The 23,431-nt window shown below is 46.7% G+C and overlaps 1 protein-coding gene across 1 annotated transcript in view; it reads left to right on the top strand.

Moving 5' to 3' along the window:
• Positions 1 to 3,898: 3,898 nt before the first annotated feature.
• Lmntd1 (lamin tail domain containing 1) overlaps positions 3,899 to 23,431 on the top strand; it is a 59,088-nt gene continuing 39,555 nt past the window's right edge. The window contains exons 1-5 of the mRNA XM_027430190.1: positions 3,899 to 3,981; positions 6,890 to 7,140; positions 10,414 to 10,609; positions 18,775 to 18,961; positions 20,342 to 20,461. Coding sequence (XP_027285991.1) covers positions 3,899 to 3,981; positions 6,890 to 7,140; positions 10,414 to 10,609; positions 18,775 to 18,961; positions 20,342 to 20,461 — 837 coding nt within the window. The remainder of the gene's footprint in view (positions 3,982 to 6,889; positions 7,141 to 10,413; positions 10,610 to 18,774; positions 18,962 to 20,341; positions 20,462 to 23,431) is intronic.

Raw genomic sequence — 23,431 nt, forward strand, 5'->3', positions numbered from 1 at the left:
ATACCTGTACTCTCTCGTCTCTCATACACAATGCTCTTTGTGGTCCACTTTGTCCTTGGGTTTACCCCACCCAGCAGCAAATGAGGAAGTGGGTTTTGTTGCAGTAATTTAGGCAAGGGAGTAAGGCAAGTACACTGCACGGGAGCAGATGAGGAACTTTCAGGAGCTCGTCTCAGCTGATAATAAAACAACAACAAAAACAAAAACAAACAAAATCTTCCCTAGAACTATGGGAACATGAACAGAACCTCTGATGGGATAAATGACGTTACTGAAAGACCTCAGAAAGAGGTACTTTCGTAGAAGGAGACCCGCACCCAGGAATCAGCGAAACCACGAACTTGGATGCAAAAAGCAAGAGGCTTTATTAGTGGCACGGGTACCCGGGGACTTAGCTTCTCTTAGGCCAAGCCCCGAGCCCAGGAAGAAGAGGTCCTTATATAGGAGAAAAAGCACAGTACAGAAGCGAAAAGCATAGTTACAGGGATTCTATTGGACAATTTAATGAGGTGCAAAGTTATTTTAAATCAGCACTTTCTCAAGGTCTAGTAGTCAGGCGAAACGGCCTTAGCTTTACTTATCTTCTTCCGCGTCCAGATGGCTGACCTTGGGTAGGAGCGTTCCCCATTAGGCGGGGGCTCGGGGGCGAGGTGCCAGGCGGGCGTGCCGGGGACGCGAGCCCCGCCGGGGTGAACCGGCTGGGGGGAAGTCGGAGGCCGGGCGTGCGCGGCGGGGGAAGTGGAGGCCGGCGGGGGTAAGGGGTGCCCCCCAACATCTGCAATCGCAGCTGCAGCAGGGACAGTGGGATGAAGGGGAAGCAGGGCGGCGGGAGCGCCCCAGCGGCTCCGCGGCCCCCGTGTCCTTGGCCTTGGAGGCGGCTCCCCGCTCACAGCTCCTGGACAAGCAGCACCGCTGCTCTGCCTCTCCCAGCTCAAGTTCCCCTTCCAGGCGCCGCCCGCGCTGCACTCTCCAGCCCCTGGCCGCACCCTGGCCCTGCCCTGCTCAGTCCCCGCCGCGCTGCCCTCAGTCAACTGCTCGGTCAACTGCTCCGGACTCCTACCCTACCCTGGGCAGCCCTTCTGGCTCAGCAGCCGCTGCGCACAGGGACGATCGGCCGGGTTACTTCGCCCCAGAAGCCGGGGGCCCGGGCGGCCCAGGGCGCGAGCCCGGGTGATGTCCCCTGCCCAGCATGCGCGCAGCGCCCCGTTTCCTCCTCGGCCAACTCTCCTCCCGCCCCCATCCTTCCCAGCCCATCCCGCCTGCTCTAGAGAGAACACCCAGCACCGACACAGGCGGGGAAGACAGAGAGGCAGCGGGCAGGGGGCATGCAGAAGCATTCCGAGCGGGTATTTCATTACAATGACTCCATAAGAACATGAGACAGCAGAGAAACCACACGCACTGGGGTGAGGGGAAACAAGGACATGACAAATCCGTTTGCAGCTCCTCCCAAGAACCTCCCATTATGGACCCATGGTGTTCATGGGGAAGTGGTGTGGTGATATATTTTTATGATTTATTAAAGCTTGTCTTAGGATTCAGAAAGCAAAGTCAGCGTCAAGCTATAGAGATCAGGCAGTGGTGGTACACACCTTTAATTCTAGGACTCAGGATTCAGAGGCAGATGGGTCTTTGTGAGTCCAAGGCCGCCCAGATCTACACAAGATTGATGCAGTCCTAAAAATTTACAGCTCACACAAACATGATCTCAGCACCTGGGATCACACACCTTTAATCCCAGCACTAGAGGGGTATAAAAGATGGGAGCAGGGTCTTCAGTAGTCAATATCAGGCAGTCATTCTTCAGCCACATTGAGGATAGGAAGACATTGAAGTCTCAGGATTCTCCAGCCACGATGAGGAGAGGTTACAGTCTGATGTTTGGTGGAGCTAGTATTGAATTTCAGTTTGAGGTAAAGTAAGAGCTAGTGGCTGGCTGCTTTGCTTTTCTGATCTTCAACTTGGAGCTTGGACCCCAATATCTGCCTCTGGGTCTTTCTTTTTTCTTTTTTCTTTTTTTTTTTTTTTTTGTGCAACAAAGTGGGCTTCACCTTTGAGATGTAGAAAATGTAACTAAATGTTTACTGCCCTCTAGATTCCTTCCTCAACTTATTTACAGTTATTTTACCTGTTATGTTTTGCATTAAATATTGCCTTGTCACAGATGGGGAGTGAATATTCAAGTCTAAATTGCAGGATGTGTGATTATCTGAGGGAACTAAGTATTACTAGTTTGTAGCACCTTGACACAGTTACATAGTAGATGTCTGTTATCTCTGAGTGAATTTACTCATCCCTTCACTTGTATATCGTACTAATGTTTAGAAGCCTATAACCTCCTATGTGATCATCATGTTCTCCTGCCACCATTGTCCGTCATGGAACATGAAGTGTGGATGTCCTACACAGAGTAGAAATGAAATTAGATGGGATTTTCCTCACGCGCGCTCTTAGTGTAACTGGAAGGATTTTGGTTGTTACCTGGCCATGGTTATCCCCACTAATAGACTGCTTTGTGGCTTAAAATTGGATGAGAAATACCATAACAGAGGGAGCCATTATAGGTCCGAGGAGAGATCTGGCTCTAGGGAGATTTCCGGAGACCTACAAGGATGACACGAACTGACAATCCAGGCAATGGTGGAGAGGATAACCTAAACGACCTTCCCCTATAATGAGACTGATGAATACTTTTTAATGCCATCCTAGAGCCCTCATCCACGCTGATGGAAGCAGAGGCAGACACCACAGATATACACTGAACTGAACCCTGGAACCTAGTTGCAGAGAGGGAGGAATGAAGATCAAAGGGGTCAGTACTAGGCTGGTGAATCCCACAGAAACAGCTGGCCTGAACAAGGGGGAGCTCATTGACCCCAGACTGCTGTCTGGGAGGTCAGCACAGGACTGATGCAGACCCCTGAACATGGATGTCAGTGAGGAGGCCTCCACACTCTAGGGGGCCCCTGGTAGTGGATTAGTATTTTTCCCTGGTGTAAGAAGGGACTTTGAGAGCCCATCCTACGTGAAGGGATGCACTCTCGGCCTGGACACATGGGAGAGGGCTAGGCCCAGCCAAGGATGATGTTGTAGATTTTGGGGAGCCCCCTGGAAAGCCCTACCCTCCATGGGGAACAGAGGGGGGAGGAACTGGGGAGCCAGTGGGGGGTTGGGGGTAGGGGAGGGAGAGGGAGAAGGGATTGACATGTGAAGCAAGCTTGTTCCTAATTTAAACTAATAAAAAAAATTTACGTTTCCTATTCCTGTCCCAGATGTTTTCTGTCCGTCGAAATCTTTGTCAGAAGGAGGGAGAAAGAAGAGAAGGGGATAGCAGAAGAGACAAGAGTTATAATAGATTCTCTCCCAACGTTCATACTGACCTAGGTCCTCAGAACCCCACAGCAGGGCATTAAGCATTCCAGCGTCTGGGGGAGACATGACTCTTACAGGAAAGTTACACTATTTAAGGTCCACACACTTCAGGGCAGGTGTGACAACCACACATTGTTCAGAGTGGGAGGCTCTGCCACCATGGAGACATTTGCTCATGGTTCTAGGAGGACAGTGATGTCCAGGTGTGAGGTTGTTGTCATAAAGGCTGCTTTCCTGGGTTACAGCCACCCCACCCTCTGGTCTGCTCTCTGTGGTCCCTCCCTCTGTGGTTTGTCTCAGATTCTTGGCCATTATAAACATTGGCAATGCTGGCACGTAATGTTTTGCAAAAGAAATTTCTTTTTAATGGCAGTGTAGCAAAGAAATCATTAAATTTGCTAAACTGAAGATAGTTGGATTAGCAGGTAAGGTTACGTTAAAAAGAAAGTCTTCCTTGAAGGCCAGCTGTGGTCACTGCCTGATGCCATGATCTGTTACCTAGGAAAGAAAGCAGTTGTCTCTGATGATGGAGACGAAGAACACTGTGAAGGCCCTGACCAGTGACTTCGAAATCAATAAGCAGGAGACTAAAATGCACCTAGAGGAGACGTAAGGGCGTCGTGAATGGGCAAGCAGGGTCTGGTGTAGAGGACAGTGGTGAATGTAGACTTGGGATTTAGAAATGACCTAGGCGGGGGCTGGTGAGATGGCAGTGTCTGCCTTTGAAGCCTGGTGACTTGAGTTTGTTCCCCAGAACCTACCTGGTGGAAGGAGGGAGCGACTGCAGAGTTCTGTGTGACCTCCAGATGCATACAAGGCACACATGCACTATTCCTCTCTCTCTCGTCCTCTCTGTCCCCCTCTTCCTCCCCACTCTCTCCCTCTCTCCCCTCCCTCCTTCCCTCCCTTCCTCTCTCTCCTCCCCTCTCTCCTCTACCCTACCTCCAATGAGTAAAATAAAAACAATTTAGGAAGTCATTAGAACTAGAAATTGTATGAGTTTCCTAAAGACAGTGGACATTCACAGGGTTAGCTATCCTGTTCTCTAAGTCCCTGGCCCCTGAGCAGTATAAAATCTCCAGGACAGAACACTGCCATAAAATCCTGGGTGGGATTTCACAGCTCCCATTGAATTGGCCAAGGCCATGGGCTTAAAAGCTTGACTAGATCAGGTGTGGAGGTTTGGTGTGTTCCCAGCACACTGGAGGCTAAGGAAGGAAGCCTGGGCTACATTGTGAGATTCTCAAAACACAAAAACTGTAGCACAGCCACCACCAACAAATGTGTGTGATGAACATTAAAACACTACTAGAATTCAGTCTTGGAAATGTTTGTGGGGACAGCATATAAATTTTCACAGCTCTGCCACAGCTGAAAAGCTTTTCCTCAGCTGAAGCACTGGCATTGGTTTCCTTTCGGCTCTCGAGGGTGCATGACTAGAAGCCGTTTGCTACTTTGGACTTAGATGTCCTGTGCTCACTGTTGAGCGTCAGTCTGTTGTTCAATGTTTTAGAGGTGAGAAGCGATACATCAGCGTCTCCAAAACCACCTCTTCCCGTCACCCCAAGTGCTGGCCAATCGAGCTTTTGCTATCACTCCTTCTTTAGTGTCTGTTAGTTACAGAGAGAGAAACAGAGAAGGGGCTGGGGAGATGCCAAGACTGGAGGCAGTGCAAAGACTCCCATCTTCCATAAGAGTCCATAGATGGCGAGGGTAGGGCACACATGACCCCTGCATCACAAGAGTCAGGTCCTGGAGTCTTCGGTCTCTTCCCAAGGTGTGTGTAGCCATCAGGCATTTAAAGACTTGCTGCGTCCCTGAGCCAAGTTTCTCTGTTCCAGCTACGAAAGGGCTTATTGGGAATCCTTACACTGGAATTAAATGTGTTTAGAAAGGATGCTGTTTTACTGAGGAGAAAGTTTGGGAAGCTTATGAAATGAGTGAGCTTACTCTAGACAGCAGCGGCAGATGGCCCCCCGTGTGATCCTGTCTCTGGCTGCATGGAGATGATGGATGTAGACAATCTGCCCCTGCCATACTCCAGAGAGTCCTCAGAGCAGAGCGTGGGGCTCCTCAGACAAGCATGAGTGCTTGGCACATCTTAGACTCTCAGTTTGTCAACCTTACTGAGCGAGCACTGGGCAAGTAAAAGCAGATCTGAGAGCCAATACCATTCCTCCACATTTTAAAACTTTGCTGTACTTTCTGAGAGGCACATTTAGTAACATCCAGTGTTGACAACAGAGTTCTCCAGATAAAAGGGTTCCAGGGAAGGAATCTGCAGAGTGAAGAATCAGAAACATGACAACTAGTACTGAGGATATGGTGAAGATGGTAGGAGAGGAAGTCCCAGGCCCTGATCTCCATAGAAACCACAATGAGGGTCTGGAGAGTTGGCTCGGAGGTTAAGAGCACTGGCTGCTCTCCCAGAGGTCGAGAGCTCAATTCCCAGCACCCACATGGTGGCTCACAACCATCTGTAGTGAGATCTGGTGCTTTTTTCTAGCATGCAGGCAGACATGCTGGCCAAACACTGTCTACGTAGTAAGTAAATAAATCTTTAAAAAGAAAAGGACACCACGTGGAATAAACCCAACCAGACATTGTCTTTAACCACCTTATAAGCTATGCCACTGGGACAGATATGGCAGGGACATCCCACAGGTAGAAAGCTCCGGCGGTGTCAACCATGGCCAGCTGCATTACATTTAGGCCTTGGGGAGGAGGAAACAGCATGGAGGAGGGGTGTGGCTGAGGAAATTGGAAGCAGAGATGGGAGAAGGTCAGAGCAGGGTGGCCCCACCACCCACTTCCCACCTTGTGAATCCATCAGCGGATGACCCCATTCATTGGCATCTCTGGAAACTCATGGACACATGCAGACAATATCATTTAGCTCATGGAGAAAGTATGCTGTAGTTTGGGGGCTTTGTTCAAATGATTGTGCGAGGCTTAATGAATACTTTTCTGTGAAAACCAAAAAGGAGACCCGCGTTCCCAGAAGAAGTCAGTCACTCATCACAGTGGGACTTGAAAATCATCATCCTTCCCTAATTTCTGCTTTCCATGAGAGACGGGGTGGGAGATTATTGCCCACATAATTTTGTCAATATTGGAAAGTTAGTTTAGCAGCTGCAGGAATTCAAGGAAGTGGCCATATCAGTGAATAGGCGTTAAGGTCTTTTGTAGAAAGACAAATACTCCTGAAAGAAATGTATTAAAAAGCTAAGAAGGAAACCTTAGAGTCCCCAACTGCAGGCATTATACTGATTATTATAACTTTTAACTTTGAAAACCATCAGCAAGAGAACCTGTTGATCTTTAATGTAAAACGAAATATGCAGCGAGACAAGGCTAATAATGTTCCTTTACCTAGTTAGCACCAGCATTTGGGGACTGCCCCCTTCTGCTGGTACATGTCTGTTAGTTAGCAAGCAGAATTCTGAGTACCATCTCGAGCTTCCTGTGCTCGGGCATTTTAATTTTCTTACTTTGTTCATTATTGTCTTGTATACAGAAGAGAAGAGAAACTTGGAAATCTGACTCCAGCCAAACAGCCGTCTTCAGTGCACTTCTTCCCAGAGATAATAGATTTGGAGGCCACGCCGATGCAATTGTCAACATCCACTTCTCAGAACATCCCGTTCAACTTGCCCCAGGTCACCAATGCTCAGAACAGCGGTCTAACCTTGTCATCGGCAGGACCGCTGACCTCCAAATCTACCCTCCTGAGCATCCCCCGGGGAGATGCCAGCCTGTCAAAGCAGAGTAGGTACCGAGCACCCCAGACCGTCCCCACAGCAGGTTCTGATTGCCTGGCTCTTTGTTTGCCTCCCAGCCTGAGGGATGTGCTGTCATTTGTTCCCTGTGATGTCTGTTTCTCCGTGTCAGTGTCATGCATGGAGTAGGCTGGCTGAGTCCAGAACCTTTAAAAGTACATGTCCATGCGGTGCCCAAATACAATGTCCCCATAAGGAAGGCACCTGCAGCTGCTGTGGTGGCTTGTGGGTTGAGACCACAGTTGCCTTGATGGCTTGTGCGTCTACTGTTAGCATGGTCTAGACTTGTTAGGGAACTGCCACTTGCCACGTAGATTCCTAAGGACCTCTTCCTGGATGCTGCTAGAAAGATGAAGATGCCTAGAGCTACCGTGACGGTCTGTGACTCGGTTGTTAGCATGTCCTAGGATTGACTGAGAACTCAGCTTCCCAATGTACCACTCCAAGGGTCCTTCCGATGAGCACTGCCTTAAGGGCTAGGCCATGTATTGCCCGCACCTGGGATCAAGATGCCTGAGCTAGAGAGACGGCTGCAGTTAAAATGCCCAGTGTATAGCAGGAAGGGCCGTTTGCCAGAACACTGACAGAAAGGATAAACAGTATCTTCTTTTGCACCTTTAGCAGACTCAGGGCTCATGTATATACAGAACAGACATCAAAAGTGGGGTGGCACCGGAGATGAAGTGACAGAGAGAAGTGGGGCGCAGGGGGAGGCATAAAGAGAACACGAAGGAGCAGAAACTGTGTGGCCCGCTGTGAGGTGCCAGCAGGGTCCCGAGCCAGGCGTGCGGTGCGGTTAGCTGCACCTCGTGGTTCGGTGACGCCATCCTGGCAAAGGCAAAACCAGCTCTTTCCTGCCCTCCTCAGAGTGAGGAGGGAAGATATTTCACAGCCTTGACTCTGATGCTCCACACCCTCAGAGAAGAGCTCAAAACACCAGCTTCGCAGTTCTGCTAAGCTTAGGACATGTGTAGGATCTCAGCACACAGCCAACATGTGCAACCCTTAGCCTACCTGCAAGCTCCTTCTAGAATAATCTGCATTTGACTTCTGGGCCCACGACTCCTGAATGCTTCACGCCCTCTACTCTGTGGACATTTATAGTCTGGCTAGGTCTCACCTGCATTATTTCTGTTGGTTTCCGGTATTTCCCTAGGCTTCAACATGATGTTACACACAGTTGTGTATGGCTCTCATGATGATCACAGTGTCGTTCGTCATTGTTTTTGTGACTAAGGTGGATCATCCAAAGACACTTGCTAAATTCTTGCTGACCCTAACCCTTGACCACTATGCAGGGTGTTAGATATGCAGATACAAGCTTCAGATCTAAAAAGGAGAGCTGCAGATCTGGTGCTATGGAGGTCATTGTGTTTGCTCTGTGTTTGGGGCTAAACTGTAAAAATGCTGACAATGGGAACAAAGCATAGTGGCTTCAGTTTGCAGGGCAAGAGGTAGGTAGGGACGCAGTCTTCTCCTTGAGCTCAGAATCCTCTTCTTCAGAGTTAATCCTATATACAGTGGGGCATGTCCTACCAGCTCAGTGCCATCTGTGGTTCTCAAGGAACTAAAGCAAGAGCTTGGTTAATGTCTCCTTTCCTTTCAGAACACAGATATTCATTCCTCAGGGGGGAGATGCTGAGGAGAGAGATGCTGTGGAGAGAGAAATGCTGTGGAGAGAGAAATGCTGTGGAGAGAGAGATGCTGTGGAGAGAGAGATGCTGTGGAGAGAGAGATGCTGTGGAGAGAGAGATGCTGTGGAGAGAGATGCTGTGGAGAGAGAGATGCTGTGGAGAGAGAGATGCTGTGGAGAGAGATGCTGTGGAGAGAGATGCTGTGGAGAGAGATGCTGTGGAGAGAGATGCTGTGGAGAGAGAGATGCTGTGGAGAGAGAGATGCTGTGGAGAGAGAGATGCTGTGGAGAGAGAGATGCTGTGGAGAGAGAGATGCTGTGGAGAGAGAGATGCTGTGGAGAGAGAGATGCTGTGGAGAGAGAGATGCTGTGGAGAGAGAGATGCTGTGGAGAGAGAGATGCTATGGAGAGAGATGCTGTGGAGAGAGATGCTGTGGAGAGAGAGATGCTGTGGAGAGAGAGATGCTGTGGGGAGAGAGATGCTGTGGAGAGAGAGATGCTGTGGAGAGAGAGATGCTGTGGAGAGGGAGATGCTGTGGAGAGGGAGATGCTGTGGAGAGAGAGATGCTGTGGAGAGAGAGATGCTGTGGAGAGAGAGATGCTGTGGGGAGAGAGATGCTGTGGAGAGAGAGATGCTGTGGAGAGAGAGATGCTGTGGAGAGAGAAATGCTGTGGAGAGAGAGATGCTGTGGAGAGAGATGCTGTGGAGAGGGAGATGCTGTGTGTTACCCTCTCTGAAGGAACAGAAAGATTTGTTGCCCACAGGGCTGCTGGTGCTAAATAAATTCTAGTGTTTCTTCTGAACAAAATCCTTTGAGGAACCTTCTTTAGTCATCACAGCTCTTGATATAGCTTGGTGGCTCAAGATGTAGGTAGTTTGCCTGAAGCCCTAGGCACATCCCTGTCACTACAACAACAACAACGAAAACTTATTCAATCCTTTATATAGTTCACCTTTCTTTGGTTTTGTTAAAGATACAAGAATCTAAAGCAAAATCTGAGTTGTTTGAATGCTTTGATTATTCTGGGCCCAGGGCCCCATAGGGAAGACCCTTCCTCTATCTATGATAGCTGTCATTTTCTCAGTACCAGCTAAAGACCAGACACCTCTAGTCCTCATTTTCCACTGCAGACGGCAGTGTTGCACACAAGGTGGGCTTTTAATTTGGGCAGTATAGCAAGCATTAAATACAATAAGACTGTATTTGTTCATATAATACCCAAGTTTGTCAGGTTCAGTATTCACTCAAGAATACAGATGGTCCCTAGTACAACTAGATAATCAGCTATACGCCCAGCGTGCTTGTGACTGGGAGTACACAAGGAGAGTGAATCCCACAGGGAGTCCAGGGCCAAGATGGCTGCACAGCTCATACAACTGCCACTCAGCACCCGAACATTCAAGACAGCTAAATCATCTCTAGTGAGTGAAGAGGTTTGAAAATAGCTACTTGGCAGCTGTTGTAGAGACTCCACCCATGCTTCTAATTCTTCTCACTGAGTCTGACAGGGGCTGTAAAGCCTATAAAGAAACCTGCTCCTGTAAACAGGAGCAAAGGTAATGCCCTTGGATTCTTTGGTTGTTAACTTATATGTCTCTCTCACTTGCCTGTCCAATTTCTTTGAAAGGTTCAAGCTTCTTGATTACAAAGAAACAGCCCCTACTGAGCTTTGACTCGGAAACATTTGTGTTGGGGGAAGGAGAGGATTATTTCCTTTCTTTATTTGGAGACTCCAGGAAACTCAATGCACATTCGTCCCAAACCGAGGATATGACCAAGCACCTTTCTGTGATCCTTGAAGAAGTTGGCCAGTTCACATCCAGGTACACATTCGAATAATTTCCCGTCTTCTGCCAATCAGGACAAAGCAGAGCTCTGAGCTATTAGTGGATCCTTTTAGTTACCAAATCCCTAAGAAAGTCCCTGAACTATAACTACCTGTGTTCTGAGCAGTTAGAAACAACTGATAGAAGTTTCTAGGGGGCCATCCAAGGGGTGTGAATTTCCAGGGATCCCAGAGGAAATGATGCAGCACACGTGGTTCATACTGTGTCATCCCACTGCTTGCTAATGGATTTAGGGTTTTTTCCTTCTATCAGCCATGAGTTCAGTGCAAGAACAAGATGAATTTGTACACTAATGATCCATCTCTATGGTTGTCAATTTCTATGAAGAGGATTGACCAAGAAAAAAGTTGTTATTGGGTGAAAAGGAGCGAGCTTAGTCTGTTTCTCAGTCTGTGAACACGACTGAGCTGTGAAAAGTTGATGACACAAAGGCCATGTAGACAGGGCTGTCTGAGAGCTCCGGGGAGCAGGGGAGCAGGGTGCCAGTTCCCCTTATGCCATGTTTCCAGTCATGCAGGCCCTGTATGCCATTTTACTGATAATGGAGGGGACCCAATTATTTGTTCTGCCACCTAGAAATACTCTATCAAAATCATTCAATGTCTATCATAGTAAAAGTGGTGATTAAGGTAAACGTAAAAGTATAGGAAGACATTTTGGTACTTCTAAATACGTGTGTGTGTGTGTATGTGTGTGTGTGTGTTCAGGTACACGCTCACCTCCCTAGATCCTAGCCCTGTCAGAGATCCCACCGGTTCTGTGAATTCCTTTTCTTTGGGGAAGCATATAAGCTCAGCACATTGTTTTCCTGTCTGTTGGGCATTGCCACCTGCCATGGATCAATGCCCTGATTTGTATTTATTACCTTCTCAGCCATCTCAAGTGGGGTAGGAACTCCATGCCTCTTGTCACAGTTGGGTGTTTTCAGTCAAAGCTGTTGTTTCTTTTCCACCACCACCCACCATCTCAGGGGATCTCTTTAATATTTTCCTACCAGAAAAACAAAACAGGACAGGAAGTAGAGAGGTTGTTGTAGCTCCCACTAGTCACGAGTGTGAGCACTGCCTATATCTGAGTCCTGCCAAGCTTAGCTCCCTGTGAGCAGATGTCTCTAAGGGGGCAACCTTCCTGCCTACCCTCCATCTCTACCTCTAGCATAGTTTGCTGTCTGTTGCTGCGATAAAACACTCTGAACAAGCAGACCAGAGGAGAAAAAGGTTCACCTAACTTACACTTCCAGGTCAGAATCCATCCTCAATGGCTGTCAGAGCAGGAATGAAAATGGCAACCATAGAGGAACTCTACTTACTGGCTCACTCTGGCTCGTCTAGATCGCCCAGGACCATTTCCCCAAGGATTGGTGGCACCCACAGTGGGCTGAGCCCTCCTGCATCCATTAACAATCAAGAAAACAACCCCGGAAGTGCCTGTAGGCCATCTGATCTCAGTAATTCCTCAATCAAGGCTTCGATTTCAGATGACCCTACGTTGTGTCAGATTGAGAACTAAAGCTGAGTAGTGCTCTCGAGGGGTTTCCTGATTCTTGAGGTCTAGAATCAGAAGGGGTGAGCTTGGGGCCGAGACAGGCTCCAGCCATGATCTGTGCATGGACATCTATTCTCCAGTACAACCAGTAAGGCTGCGAAGCTCCTCCTGTCCCCAGGTTCAGACTGAGCACAGCACCCTTCCTGGTGGAAGTCAGTTGCCCCCCCCATCTCCCCCTGTTTCACCAGACAGTACGGCCCACCCCATACACACCCAATTACAAACTCAGGTGCCACTTGTAGCATTATTGAGGCTGATACATACAGTCAGGAACTGACAGCAAATCACAGAGAACAGAAACTTGAAAGACAAAAAAAGCAACATGGCACTATGAGAAGCCGCCACCCCACACAGCCATGCTTAAGGAAAGGACTGTGACATTCATTTCCTGGTGGCATAGCCTTGTGTCTCCCCAATGTCCTTACAAATTAAATGTGTACAAAAGCTGCAGACAGGAAGATGGGCATGTCAGCCTCCACGCTCAGCCCACCACCGATTACAAGCAAAAGTCTCAAGGCAACTGTCCTAGTTAAACACATTGCAAAGGCTTTCAGGGAGGAGACAGGACAAGTGCTGAAGGCTTAGATTAGCAGCGGCCCTGAAATTTCCACGTGCTGTGTGAAGTGTTTGCTGTTGTATTTTGGTCTCACAGGAGAAGGTGAGTCAAGTTCCCAGACACAAACAGCACTCTGTTCCAGACAGCAAATGAGTCTTTTATATGTGCGTAAAAACAAAGCTAGGATGATAATAAAACTTCACTTGACCATACAAGATTTTTTAAAAAGCAGCTACAAATATTTGATTATATATGCTACAAAGAATGGCCAACTTGTTCATCTGCTTAAAAACAAATCTCAAATAGAGACCATTTAATGAGGTAAGACAAAGGTAATCAGAGAAGCAAACGTGTGTTCTATAAAAATAAAAAATGGGCTGGAAAGACGGCCCAGTGGTTCAGAGCGCTGGCTGCTCTTTTAGAGGATCTGAGTGTGGTTCCCCAGCACCCATGTTGCAGCTCACAACCGCCTGTGACTCCAGTTCCTGGTGATCTGGTGCTGCCTTCTGGCCTCTGTGGGCTCCTGCAAGCATACGATGCACGTAAGCAGACACAGGCAACCATTTACAGATAAATATAGTAAATAAATAAACATTAAAGAATACAACCATCCCACGGAGCATTCGGTACCAGTAAGATGAGAGTGATGTCACAGGACCCTGGGATTTGAAAGGAGAGACAAAAGATGCAGCTACACATGAGTCAGAGCCATCAATGCTAACACACGGGGGGCGGGGGGGGGGGAACAGACACGGGACCATGGACGTTCAGAGATGAGTCTCTATGAAGCAGCTGCTCACATGCTGGTGGGGTATGAGCAGAGGCGACTGTTTGGAAGAGAATGCACAGAAGTTCATGCTCAGACCGCCTCTATGAAGAGCTGGAACTGGAACTAAAGGCCCTGCCCAGGGTTTGGAGACACTCAACAGTTACCCTTTGAAATTAATAGGCCAGGGACTGAGCAGTGCAAGACTCTGTCATGATTGATTTTAAAACAGAAATCAGCATTTGGGAGGTGTCAAGGACACGGATAAACCTTAGGTTTCCAATAAGAATGCCAAAGGGTGCATCCTGAGGTTAAACAAGCTTAGCTCCCAGCCTCTTCAAACTGATTCAGTAAGACTGATATGGACTTGTTTGTGCTAAAACTTAGATGGCTGCCAGAAGCAAAGTTTTAGCAAAACCTTATGCAGAGCCTTAAATGATCTCTCTGCAGAGTTTCCGTATCTGATACCAGGAAGTAAGTCACACCAACAGCATGCACAGGACGTCAAGGTCAATCACAAAACAGATTCCAGAAGCCGACACAGACAATGTGATGGTGTGGGATTCTAAGGATTCAAACAAGCAGTGACTGAACCGTTCCGGGCATTTTGTGACAAGATAAAAATGTCAGCCTAGATCTCTACACTAGAAGTAAAAAAAAAAACCAAAGATGATCTCTACAAGAAAATATCCAACCACAGAGACTGTCATTCCCATCCACAGGTTTAACAGTGCGTTAGGTTAGGAGAAAAAACTGTTGATGAAAATATCCATCCTGAATTACAGAGACTCAGGGGTTTAGAACAACAGACAGACAAGACTGAAAAGAAATCAAGGGCCAGCAAGATGGCTCAGAAGAGAAAGGCACTTTCCGCTAAGTGTGAAAGATCTGAGTTTGATCCCTGGGATGCCTGTGATGGGAGGAGAACCAGCTCCTGTAAACTGCTGACTTCCACACACATGCAGTAGCACCTGCATGTACATACACACGCAGATACACACACACACACACACACACACACACACACACACACACGGGGGCACACCCACATACACGATTAAATGTAGTTAAAAATGCAACCTAAAAATATAATTATAATTGTAGCTACTGAAGAATGAGGTTGGTTAAGAATGACTGTGGGTGAACTGTTTTGCCAGGAACAGACAGTCTGTCCCAAACTGCTAAAGACAACAAGCCAAAGATTCAATGAACATTGCCAGCTCACAGGACATAAAAGAAACAGGCCAACCAACACAGGTATATTGTAAAGACTTCTAAAAGAGAATACTTAAAAATATAAAGATACCTTCAAAGACACGATGAAAACATTGCCTCGGAGTTGGTTGAAAAAGAACAAGAAGAAAGGGGAAGAAGATGATGATGACAAGAGACACTGAAATAAGTCTTCAAAAAGAACATTGGGACTAAACTTGCAGGTCAAATAGGCAGTGTTGAGCGTATCAGTTTTATTCTGCTGCTGTACAAGTTTGCCACTAACTTCATGACTTAAAATAAGCAAACTAGCACCTATCATAGAATATAATTGGTGTTAAACATTTGTGTTGGGGGGGGCAGAGAGAGGAGAGAGGGAGAGAGAGAGCATGAGAGACTGAAGAACAACCATTCTCTCCTTCTATCATGAGGATTCCAGGGATCAGACTCAGGTTATCAGGCTTGGCAGCAAGCGCCTTTACATACTGAGTCTCATCATCTGGCCCTTGCTACAGTTGTGTAGGTCATAATCCTGGAGGAGCCGGGCATTGGTGGCACACGCCTTTAATCCCAGAGACAGGCGGATCTCTGTGAGTTCCAGGCCAGCCTGGTCTCCAGAGCGAGTGCCAGGATAGGCTCTAAAGCTACACAGAGAAACCCTGTCTCAAAAACCAAAAATAAATAAATAAATAAATAAATAAATAAATAAATAAATAATCCTGGATTGGTTTGCCTGATTTTTCTTGTTAGAGTTTCACAAAGTCATAGCCAAGTGTCAGACACCTGAGCTCTAATCTAAGGCTCTTGGCCACACTCTTCAAGGTTGTTAGCCAAATGCAGTTCCTCTGGCTTTGGGATTGAGGCTGTGACTTCCTGGCTGAGCGTCCTCTTGGAGTCCTCTCCTGAGTGTGTGTGTGTAGCTCCCTGCCCTCACCACCAACAGCAGTGTGCTTTACTTAGTCCATCCCTTCCGCTCACCTTTACTTAGTCCATCCCTTCCGCTCACCTGGAGTCAATCTCTAACTTCAAGGACTCCTTGGATTGGGGGCCTGTTGAATAGCCTAGGCTAGTCTCTCTTAAAACCTGCTTCAATTGTAGTTGCAAAACCTTTCCAATTTTTCATTAGCATATTCATAGGCCCCAGGGGTGAAGGGTGGGTACATTTTGGCTACCACAGAGGTCCAAATGCTCACAATCGTATGTAACTCCAGTGTCATTGGATCCAGTAGACCCCTCACCTTCTGGTCTCCTTGACATGAGACACATAAGTGGTGCACAGGCATACATGCAGGCAAAACATCCGTGCTCGTAAAGTATTTAAAGAATAGAAAAGCAGTTCATATTCAGGACACAAAAGCAGCAGCTGTGGGGAGAAAAATGAAAGTCTACTGTATTAGCCATTCCTCACTGTTACAGGGCGTGTGACGTCAGTAGCTTAGGGGAGGAAGTACTCAGACAGTTTTGGGGATACGGTCTGTCATGGCAGGGAAGGCATGTTGGCAGGCGCTTCATGGAGCTGGGAGAGCCGCTGGGGTCTTGACCTCCTCACAGCCAGGTGGAACAAGGAGCAAAGAGGGCAGAGCATAGCCAGACTACAAACGGCAAGGCCACCCGCAGTGACCCACTTCCTCCAGTGAGGCCCACACTCTAAAGGTTCCCCAGACAGCGCCGCCACCTGGAGACCAAGTGTCCTAACACGTGAGCCTGTGGGAGACACTTGATGTCCAAGCCATAGCATGTACCAAAAAAGAGAGAGTTGTAGCCTCTCCTTTGGGGATGCATGTGTGTGTGTTAAACATGACGCCATCAGTCAGTCATGAAAATGCAAAACAGCCCACAGAAAAGGGAATTAAACGGTATGGAATGGCAGTTCACCAGAAAGGAAAACTAACTGGCCAAATCAGGGAAACAAATGGAAATAAGGAGACTTTTTGTGCTCATGATGCCAAAAGACATTGATTCGTCTCAAATGGAAGGGTTGGCAGGGGGGTGGGTAGCAAGAGGCAGCAACAGCATTTGTGTTGGCCCTGAGAGAGATGTGGGCAGCCACATGGATGATGCTCTCGAGGAATTCTGTGTGGCCACAGCTCAAGCCTGAGGTGGGAAGCATGGAAATGAAACTTGAGAAACTGAGAGACTAGGCGGGGTTTGCTGCCATGCTGAGAAGTTGGTTTAGTCTCTGGGAGGAAGTCATAAAGTTTCCAGCTGAAATGAGGCAAAGTCAGATTGGGTCTGCACAAAGATTGTTCTGGGAGCTAAAGGGAGAGCAATTCAAAGTGTGGGGGTGGGGGTGGGGGTGGAGGCTGGAGAAAACAGTTAGGGTGCTGTGACAGTGTCACACAGAGATCAGAGCCTACTAAGGATGGCAGCCACACACATACACAGAGAAGGGCGTGGTCATGGGAAGTCACAGGTGCAGAGGACAGGAATGTGGATACAATTCAGTTCACAACTGATGGCCTCAGGGGACCGCTTGGGCTGGGGACGTTCCTATAGGGTCTGAAGCCATGTAAAAGTTACTTCCTGATCACCTGCAGTCTGGGACCTCCCCGGCGAGACCAGCCAAACCAGCTAAACCAGCCAGCTCTGCATTCAGTAAGAGCCTCAGTGGGTAAGGTACAGAGTGATCACCAAAGACAGCCAACATCAACCTCAGGCCTCCACACGCACACTCATGAGCACATGCAAATACATGTGCCTCCCACATGTGAACATGCAAACTCATACACATGCACACTGTATACATATATGTATGCAAAGAAATTATTTTTCAGATTTCCATAGCTTTTTTTAAATTTGGCAGTATAGATAAGAAATTGTGGGGAAGTAGGGACAAAGCATTGCAACTGTGTTTTTGTCAAGTAACTGATATGTAAGCAGGATGAATTATTGTAAACAATAAGAAATTACGCTGCTGTTTCTAGCTCAACACAGGGAAGTTATGACCTTCAGGTGTATTTGCACGTGACACTCTATGAAATGCAGGTGTGTAACGGACTAACGGGTCTTTCAGCACACTACAGTCTCAACACGAATTGGGAGCAAGAAAGCCATTGTATATAATGTCAGGATTCAGAATTATTTTGAACTCACTGTGGCTATTCATCATCGTGGTCACTTTCTCAAGAAAGAACCATGGGCTGTGACTTTGGATGTCTATGGTCTGGCTTCCTTCTTTTCGTGTGCATGTGTGGGTGTCTGCACACTGAGTGTGCACCGTGTGCATGTGGTATCCTTGGAGCCCAGGAGAGGGAATCAAAGCTTCCAGCACTGGCGTTATTGGAGGCTGTGAGTTGTCATGTGTGTTCTGGAAACCAAACCCAGGTCCTCTGAAAGAACAGCAAGTGCTCTTAGCCAATGAGCCATCCCCAGCCCCTTGATTTCCTTTTAGGTGTTTGATGTCACAGTGGCTTCTGTTGAGAGTAGGACATAGAGAAAACCATAGTTACATTTTCCTGTAACACTTATGCCCTGGCACCTAAGCACATTTTAGGTTTCCTTTGTTTGATATAAAATGGTCAATACTAACTGCTCTGATAATGGTCAGAACCAGTAGGGCAAGCCACTTTCCTTAGGTTGCAAAATACAAAAGTCCTTGGGGCTGGGGAGATGCTCAGTGGTTAAGAGTACTGGCTGCTCTTCCAGAGGTCCTGGGTTCAGTTTCCCCCACCTACATGGCAGCTCACTACTGTCTGCAACCCTACTTCCAGGGGATCCGGTGCCCTTTTCTGACCTCTGTGAGTACTGTACACATGCAGTGCACAGGCCTGCATGCCTGCAAAACACCCATACACACAAAATAAAAGGAAATCATTACAAAAGCCCACAGGCTCCATCCATAGCCCACCCATTCATTATTTGGGCTCTATTTCATGAGGAGGCTCTCATGAGGCTTTAGCTAGCTTGTAACTTGCTGCATAGACTAGACTGACCTTGAACTTGTGATTCTCCTGCCTCTGTGTTCTCAGTGCTGAGACTATGGGCAGGCATCACATTACTGAGTTCTTGCCATGTGCCAAAGACATTTCTATGCAAACCCACCTTGTATTTCTTGCTTTCTAGTTTTCTTGAAGACATTAAAATAGCTGAGGTAAATGTCAAGGGCTTGTTTGTGAGGCTCATGAACTCTTCCACTGACAAAGAAACAGAGATCGGGAACCACATTCTCCAGCAGAACGTGAATGGACAAGCAGTTTCCTTGTACCGATTCCCCCCCAACATCATCATGCATGCCAGCTCCACGGTGACGGTAAGGATGGCCTGGAACCATCATAAACTAGGAGTGCCACCAGCTGGGAACACGGTGATCTGGGAGTACAATGGAGTGTGAACAGTAACATGGGTGTCACGATGAGATGTAATGTTCTGGGAACACCATGAGCTGAGAATATCAGGAGCCCGCAATGCCTTAAGCTAGAAATACCATGGTTAGTGAGAATTCCGTGGGCAGGGAATACCAGGTGTTGCAGATACAGGGTCCTGAGATTGTAGGAATACCGGGAGCTGAGGCCAGCTGAGTTGGAATACAGTAATGTGGGAAAGCTGTGAGCTAGCAGTGCCAGGATCTAAGGATGCAGCAAGTTATGGATATCATGAGCTAAAAACGCAGCAAGCTGGGAGCACCATGTGGTGGGAATGCCAAGATCTGACCAGAATTTGAGTTGGGAATGCTGTGAGCTGGGAATACCATGAACTGAGAATATATTAGTGCACTGGGATGCTATCAGCCAGGAATATCAGGAAGAACTATGAGCCAGGGCCGCCTTGATCTGAACTTCATGATCAGGGAATACCATGAGATAATAATATGGTGAGCTGGGGACAACAGGAGCTGGGAGCACGGTGAGCTGGGAGCCTTGTGAGTTAGGAATTCCAGGGCCAATTCCGAATAGAGAAAGCTCCCTCTACAGTCAGCCTGTGGCTCGGCACAAGTGGCCTCTTGAACACTTGGTCTTTGTACTGAATATGACCTTTGTGATTTATGGTGGTGTGGACAGATGCAGGCAACACAGCTCTCTTCAGTTCCCTAGCTATTAAAGTGAGAGTCCTAAGTCCCTAAAGTAAGAAAACACTTTCTTAAAAGACAAGTGAAGAGACTGTTGGCTCAGAGAACAGGAACTAACTAGCACAGTTTTCCACTTGGTCTGTGTCTCTCTGAGCCTGGAGTGTCCAGTCCTTGACAGTGGGTTGTAAGAGTGCACTGTGTTTGTTTTGCATGACATTGAGATAAGATCCTGTCATCTATAAAGTTCACATTTGAGAACAATAAAATCAAGATACAAACAACAGAAAAAAACCCTCAAAGATATGTGGATAGGTTGACAGCATGCAGCTGGGCTGCATTTATTGGCAATCCTGGGTCACTCACAGCCCCCATACCGTGGACCGGGCAGTTGTTTAACCTGTGTTCCATCACACTTTAAAACAACAGATGCCTTTGCAGCCACAGGGCCTTAGGAGGCTGCGGCACAAGGAGCTACAGCTCTACCCAGGCAAATGCAAGGACACCTTTCTCACCTTTAATGACACTGAAAAGCCTATCTGTGCAGAAAGATTAATGACAGTGACATCTGTGGATCTAAGTTGGAACCCCAGTGGCATTTGTCAGCAACAAACTGCTTTCTCAAAGGTGTGGGCAGCAGCATCGGAAGCAAAGCCCCAGCCACCAACCGACTTTGTTTGGGAGGAACAGATCAGGTTCCGATCCAGTCCGGACTGCACGACTATCCTGTGCAAACCCCACGGCGAGGTGAGTGTCAGGGTCAATGGCCTCTTCTGCTCTGTTCTCACACTCTGATAACCGTAACTAGAATCACACACACACACACACACCCCAAAATGCCACGGCACCTGGGGCAGACAGCAGCCGTCCCTTCCGAACTGTGCTCACAACTGGTCAACAGGAGCCGTGCTGTCCCGTGTTTGTCAAGACTGCTGCAGATTCAGAGTCAGCAGTGGGTTTTTTTGTTGATGTTCCCGGGAAGTGTGATAGGGAAGGCACTGGACACAGCCTGCTCTGGGTGGCTGTTCATCCAGATTATTTCTTGGGATTCTTGCCTATCCTCTAGGCTGAACTGTGCACCAGGAACGTAACCCACAGACATGATCTCTGCACTCAGGAAGGGCTGTGCTCTTAATTTGAAATAACTGCCTTTTATAAAGATAAGACTAGATATGTTAAAATCTGTCATTCTTTCCCCATGCTTGACACTTTTATGTTTTCCTTGGTATGATACTAGCATAATTATATACCCAAGGGCATAGCAGTAGGATTTAACCTCTTTATGACAACCAAACACTGTTTGTTTTTCAAAATGCTCTTCAGGTATTCCTTCAATTCTTCTCTTTAATTCTTACCCTTTGGCCAGTTTACTATGCCACAGAACCGCCAACCCCCACAGCTGGCTGACCAGAGTATGCGTTTCCTTCTTCCTCCATTACACAGCTGTACTGGGTACTGGAGTGAGTTTTTTAAAAGATTTTATTTCACTTGTGTACGTGAATATGTGCTGTGTGAGTGTGTGCCATGTGCATGGTGTGTGTATGTGACTATGTGTGTATGTGCAAGTGTGTTGTGTGCATGTGAGTGTGTGCTGTGTGTGTATGTATGTGCTCTCTGTGTGGCGTGTGTATATGTGTGCTGTGTGGTGTGTGAGTGTATGAGTAAGTGCTGTGGTGTGTATTGTGTGTGTATGAGCGTGTGCTGTGTGGTGTGTGTGAGCACCTACTGTGTGGGGTGTATGTGTATGAGTATAGGCTGTGTGGTGTGTGAGTATGAGTAAGTGCTGTAGTGTGTGTGTGTGTGTGTGTGTGTGTGTGTGTGTGAGAGAGAGAGAGAGAGAGAGAGAGAGAGAGAGAGAGAGAAAGAGAGAGAGAGAGAGAGAGAGAGAGAGAGAGAGAGAGAGAGAGCTGTGTGGTATGTGTATGTGTATGCCCACAGAGTAAAGAAGAGCATGTCATGTCATATTCTCTAGAGTTGAAAGTTTCAGGTGATAGTGAACCCACCTGATGTGGATGCTGGAACTGAACCCGGGTCCTCTAGAGGAGCAGCAGTCTTAGCTGCTGAGTCATCTCTCCAGCCCTGTAAAGTGCTTAGGATTGGGAAGTCACTAGATATATTTTTACTCAGACTTCCATGTCTTTATGGATTTAAATTGAATTTTATGATGCTTATAATAATTTTCACTGTATGTAAAAATAAGGATATGTAATCCAAGTGACTTAGTCTCCTGAAATATCAGCAGCAAAACCCAAATTAAGACTTATGGTTGGCCATTCAAATGGACTGAAGAAGCAAGCTGGAGTAGCTATTCTAATATCTATCAATAGACTTCAGACTAAAATTAATCAAAGGAGATAGACATTTCATACTCATCAAAGGAAAAATCCACCAAGATGATATCTCAGTTCTGAACATCTATGCCCCAAATACAAGGACATCACACTTGTAAAAGAAACATTACTAAAGCTGAAATTACATATCAAACCCCACACATTAATAGTGGGAAACTTCAATGTCCCACTTTCACTAATGGATAGATCATACAGACAGAAACTAAACAGAGAAAGAACTAACAAATTGTCTACTGAACATTTCACCCAAACTCACACACACACACACACACACATTACCTTCTTCTTGGCACCTCATGGAAACTTCTCCAAAACTGACCACATACTTGGTCACAAAACAAGTCTTAACAGATACAAAAAACTTGGAATAACCCCTGTATCTTATCAGATCACCATGGATTAAAGTTGGAGTTCAACAATAGCACAAACTACAAGAAGCCTACAAACTTGTGGAAATGGAACAACTCTTGACTGAATCACCACTGGATCAAGGAAGAAAGAAATTAGACTTCCTAGAATTCAATGAAAATGAATGCACAGCATACCCAAACTTATGGGACACATTGAAATCAATGCTGAGAGGAAAATCATAGCACTAAGTACCCGCATAAAGAATTTGGAGAAAGTTCATACTAGCAACTTGACAGCACACCTAAAAGCTCTACAACAACAACAACAACAACAACAACAACAACAACAACAACACACACACACACACACACACACACACACACGAGTAGACAGCAGGGCTGAAATCAATAAAATAGAAACAGAGAACAATACAAAGAACCAATGAAACAAAGAGTTAGTTCTTTGAGAAAACTCAACAAGATACATAAACCCTTATCCAAACTAACTAAAAAGCAAAGAGAGAATGTCCAAATTAACAAAATCATAAATGAAAAGGGGAACTTAACAGACACTGAGTAAGTCCAGAGAATCATTAGACCATACTTCAAAACCCTGTACTTCACAAAATTGGGAAATCTAAAATAAATGGCCAAATTTCTTGACAGATACCACATACCAAAATTAAACCAAGATAAGATAAACAATTTAAATAGGCCTGTAACCCCCAGTGCCAGATGGTTTCAGCACAGAATTCTACCAGACTTGAAAAGAAGAGCTAATACCAGTATTCCTTAAATTATTCCATAATATAAAAACACAAGGAACATTGCCAGATTCTTTCTATGAGGCCAGTCACCCTGATGCTCAAACCACATAAAGACTCAACAAAGGAAGAGAACTACAGAACAATTTCCTCCATAAACACTGATGCAAAAATACTCAGTAAAATACTATCAAACCAAATTCAAGAACACATCAAAAGGATCATCCAGCATGATCAAGTGAGCTGCATCCC

This window comes from Cricetulus griseus, chromosome 8 (assembly GCF_003668045.3).
Source record: "Cricetulus griseus strain 17A/GY chromosome 8, alternate assembly CriGri-PICRH-1.0, whole genome shotgun sequence".
Lineage (NCBI taxonomy): Eukaryota > Metazoa > Chordata > Mammalia > Rodentia > Cricetidae > Cricetulus > Cricetulus griseus.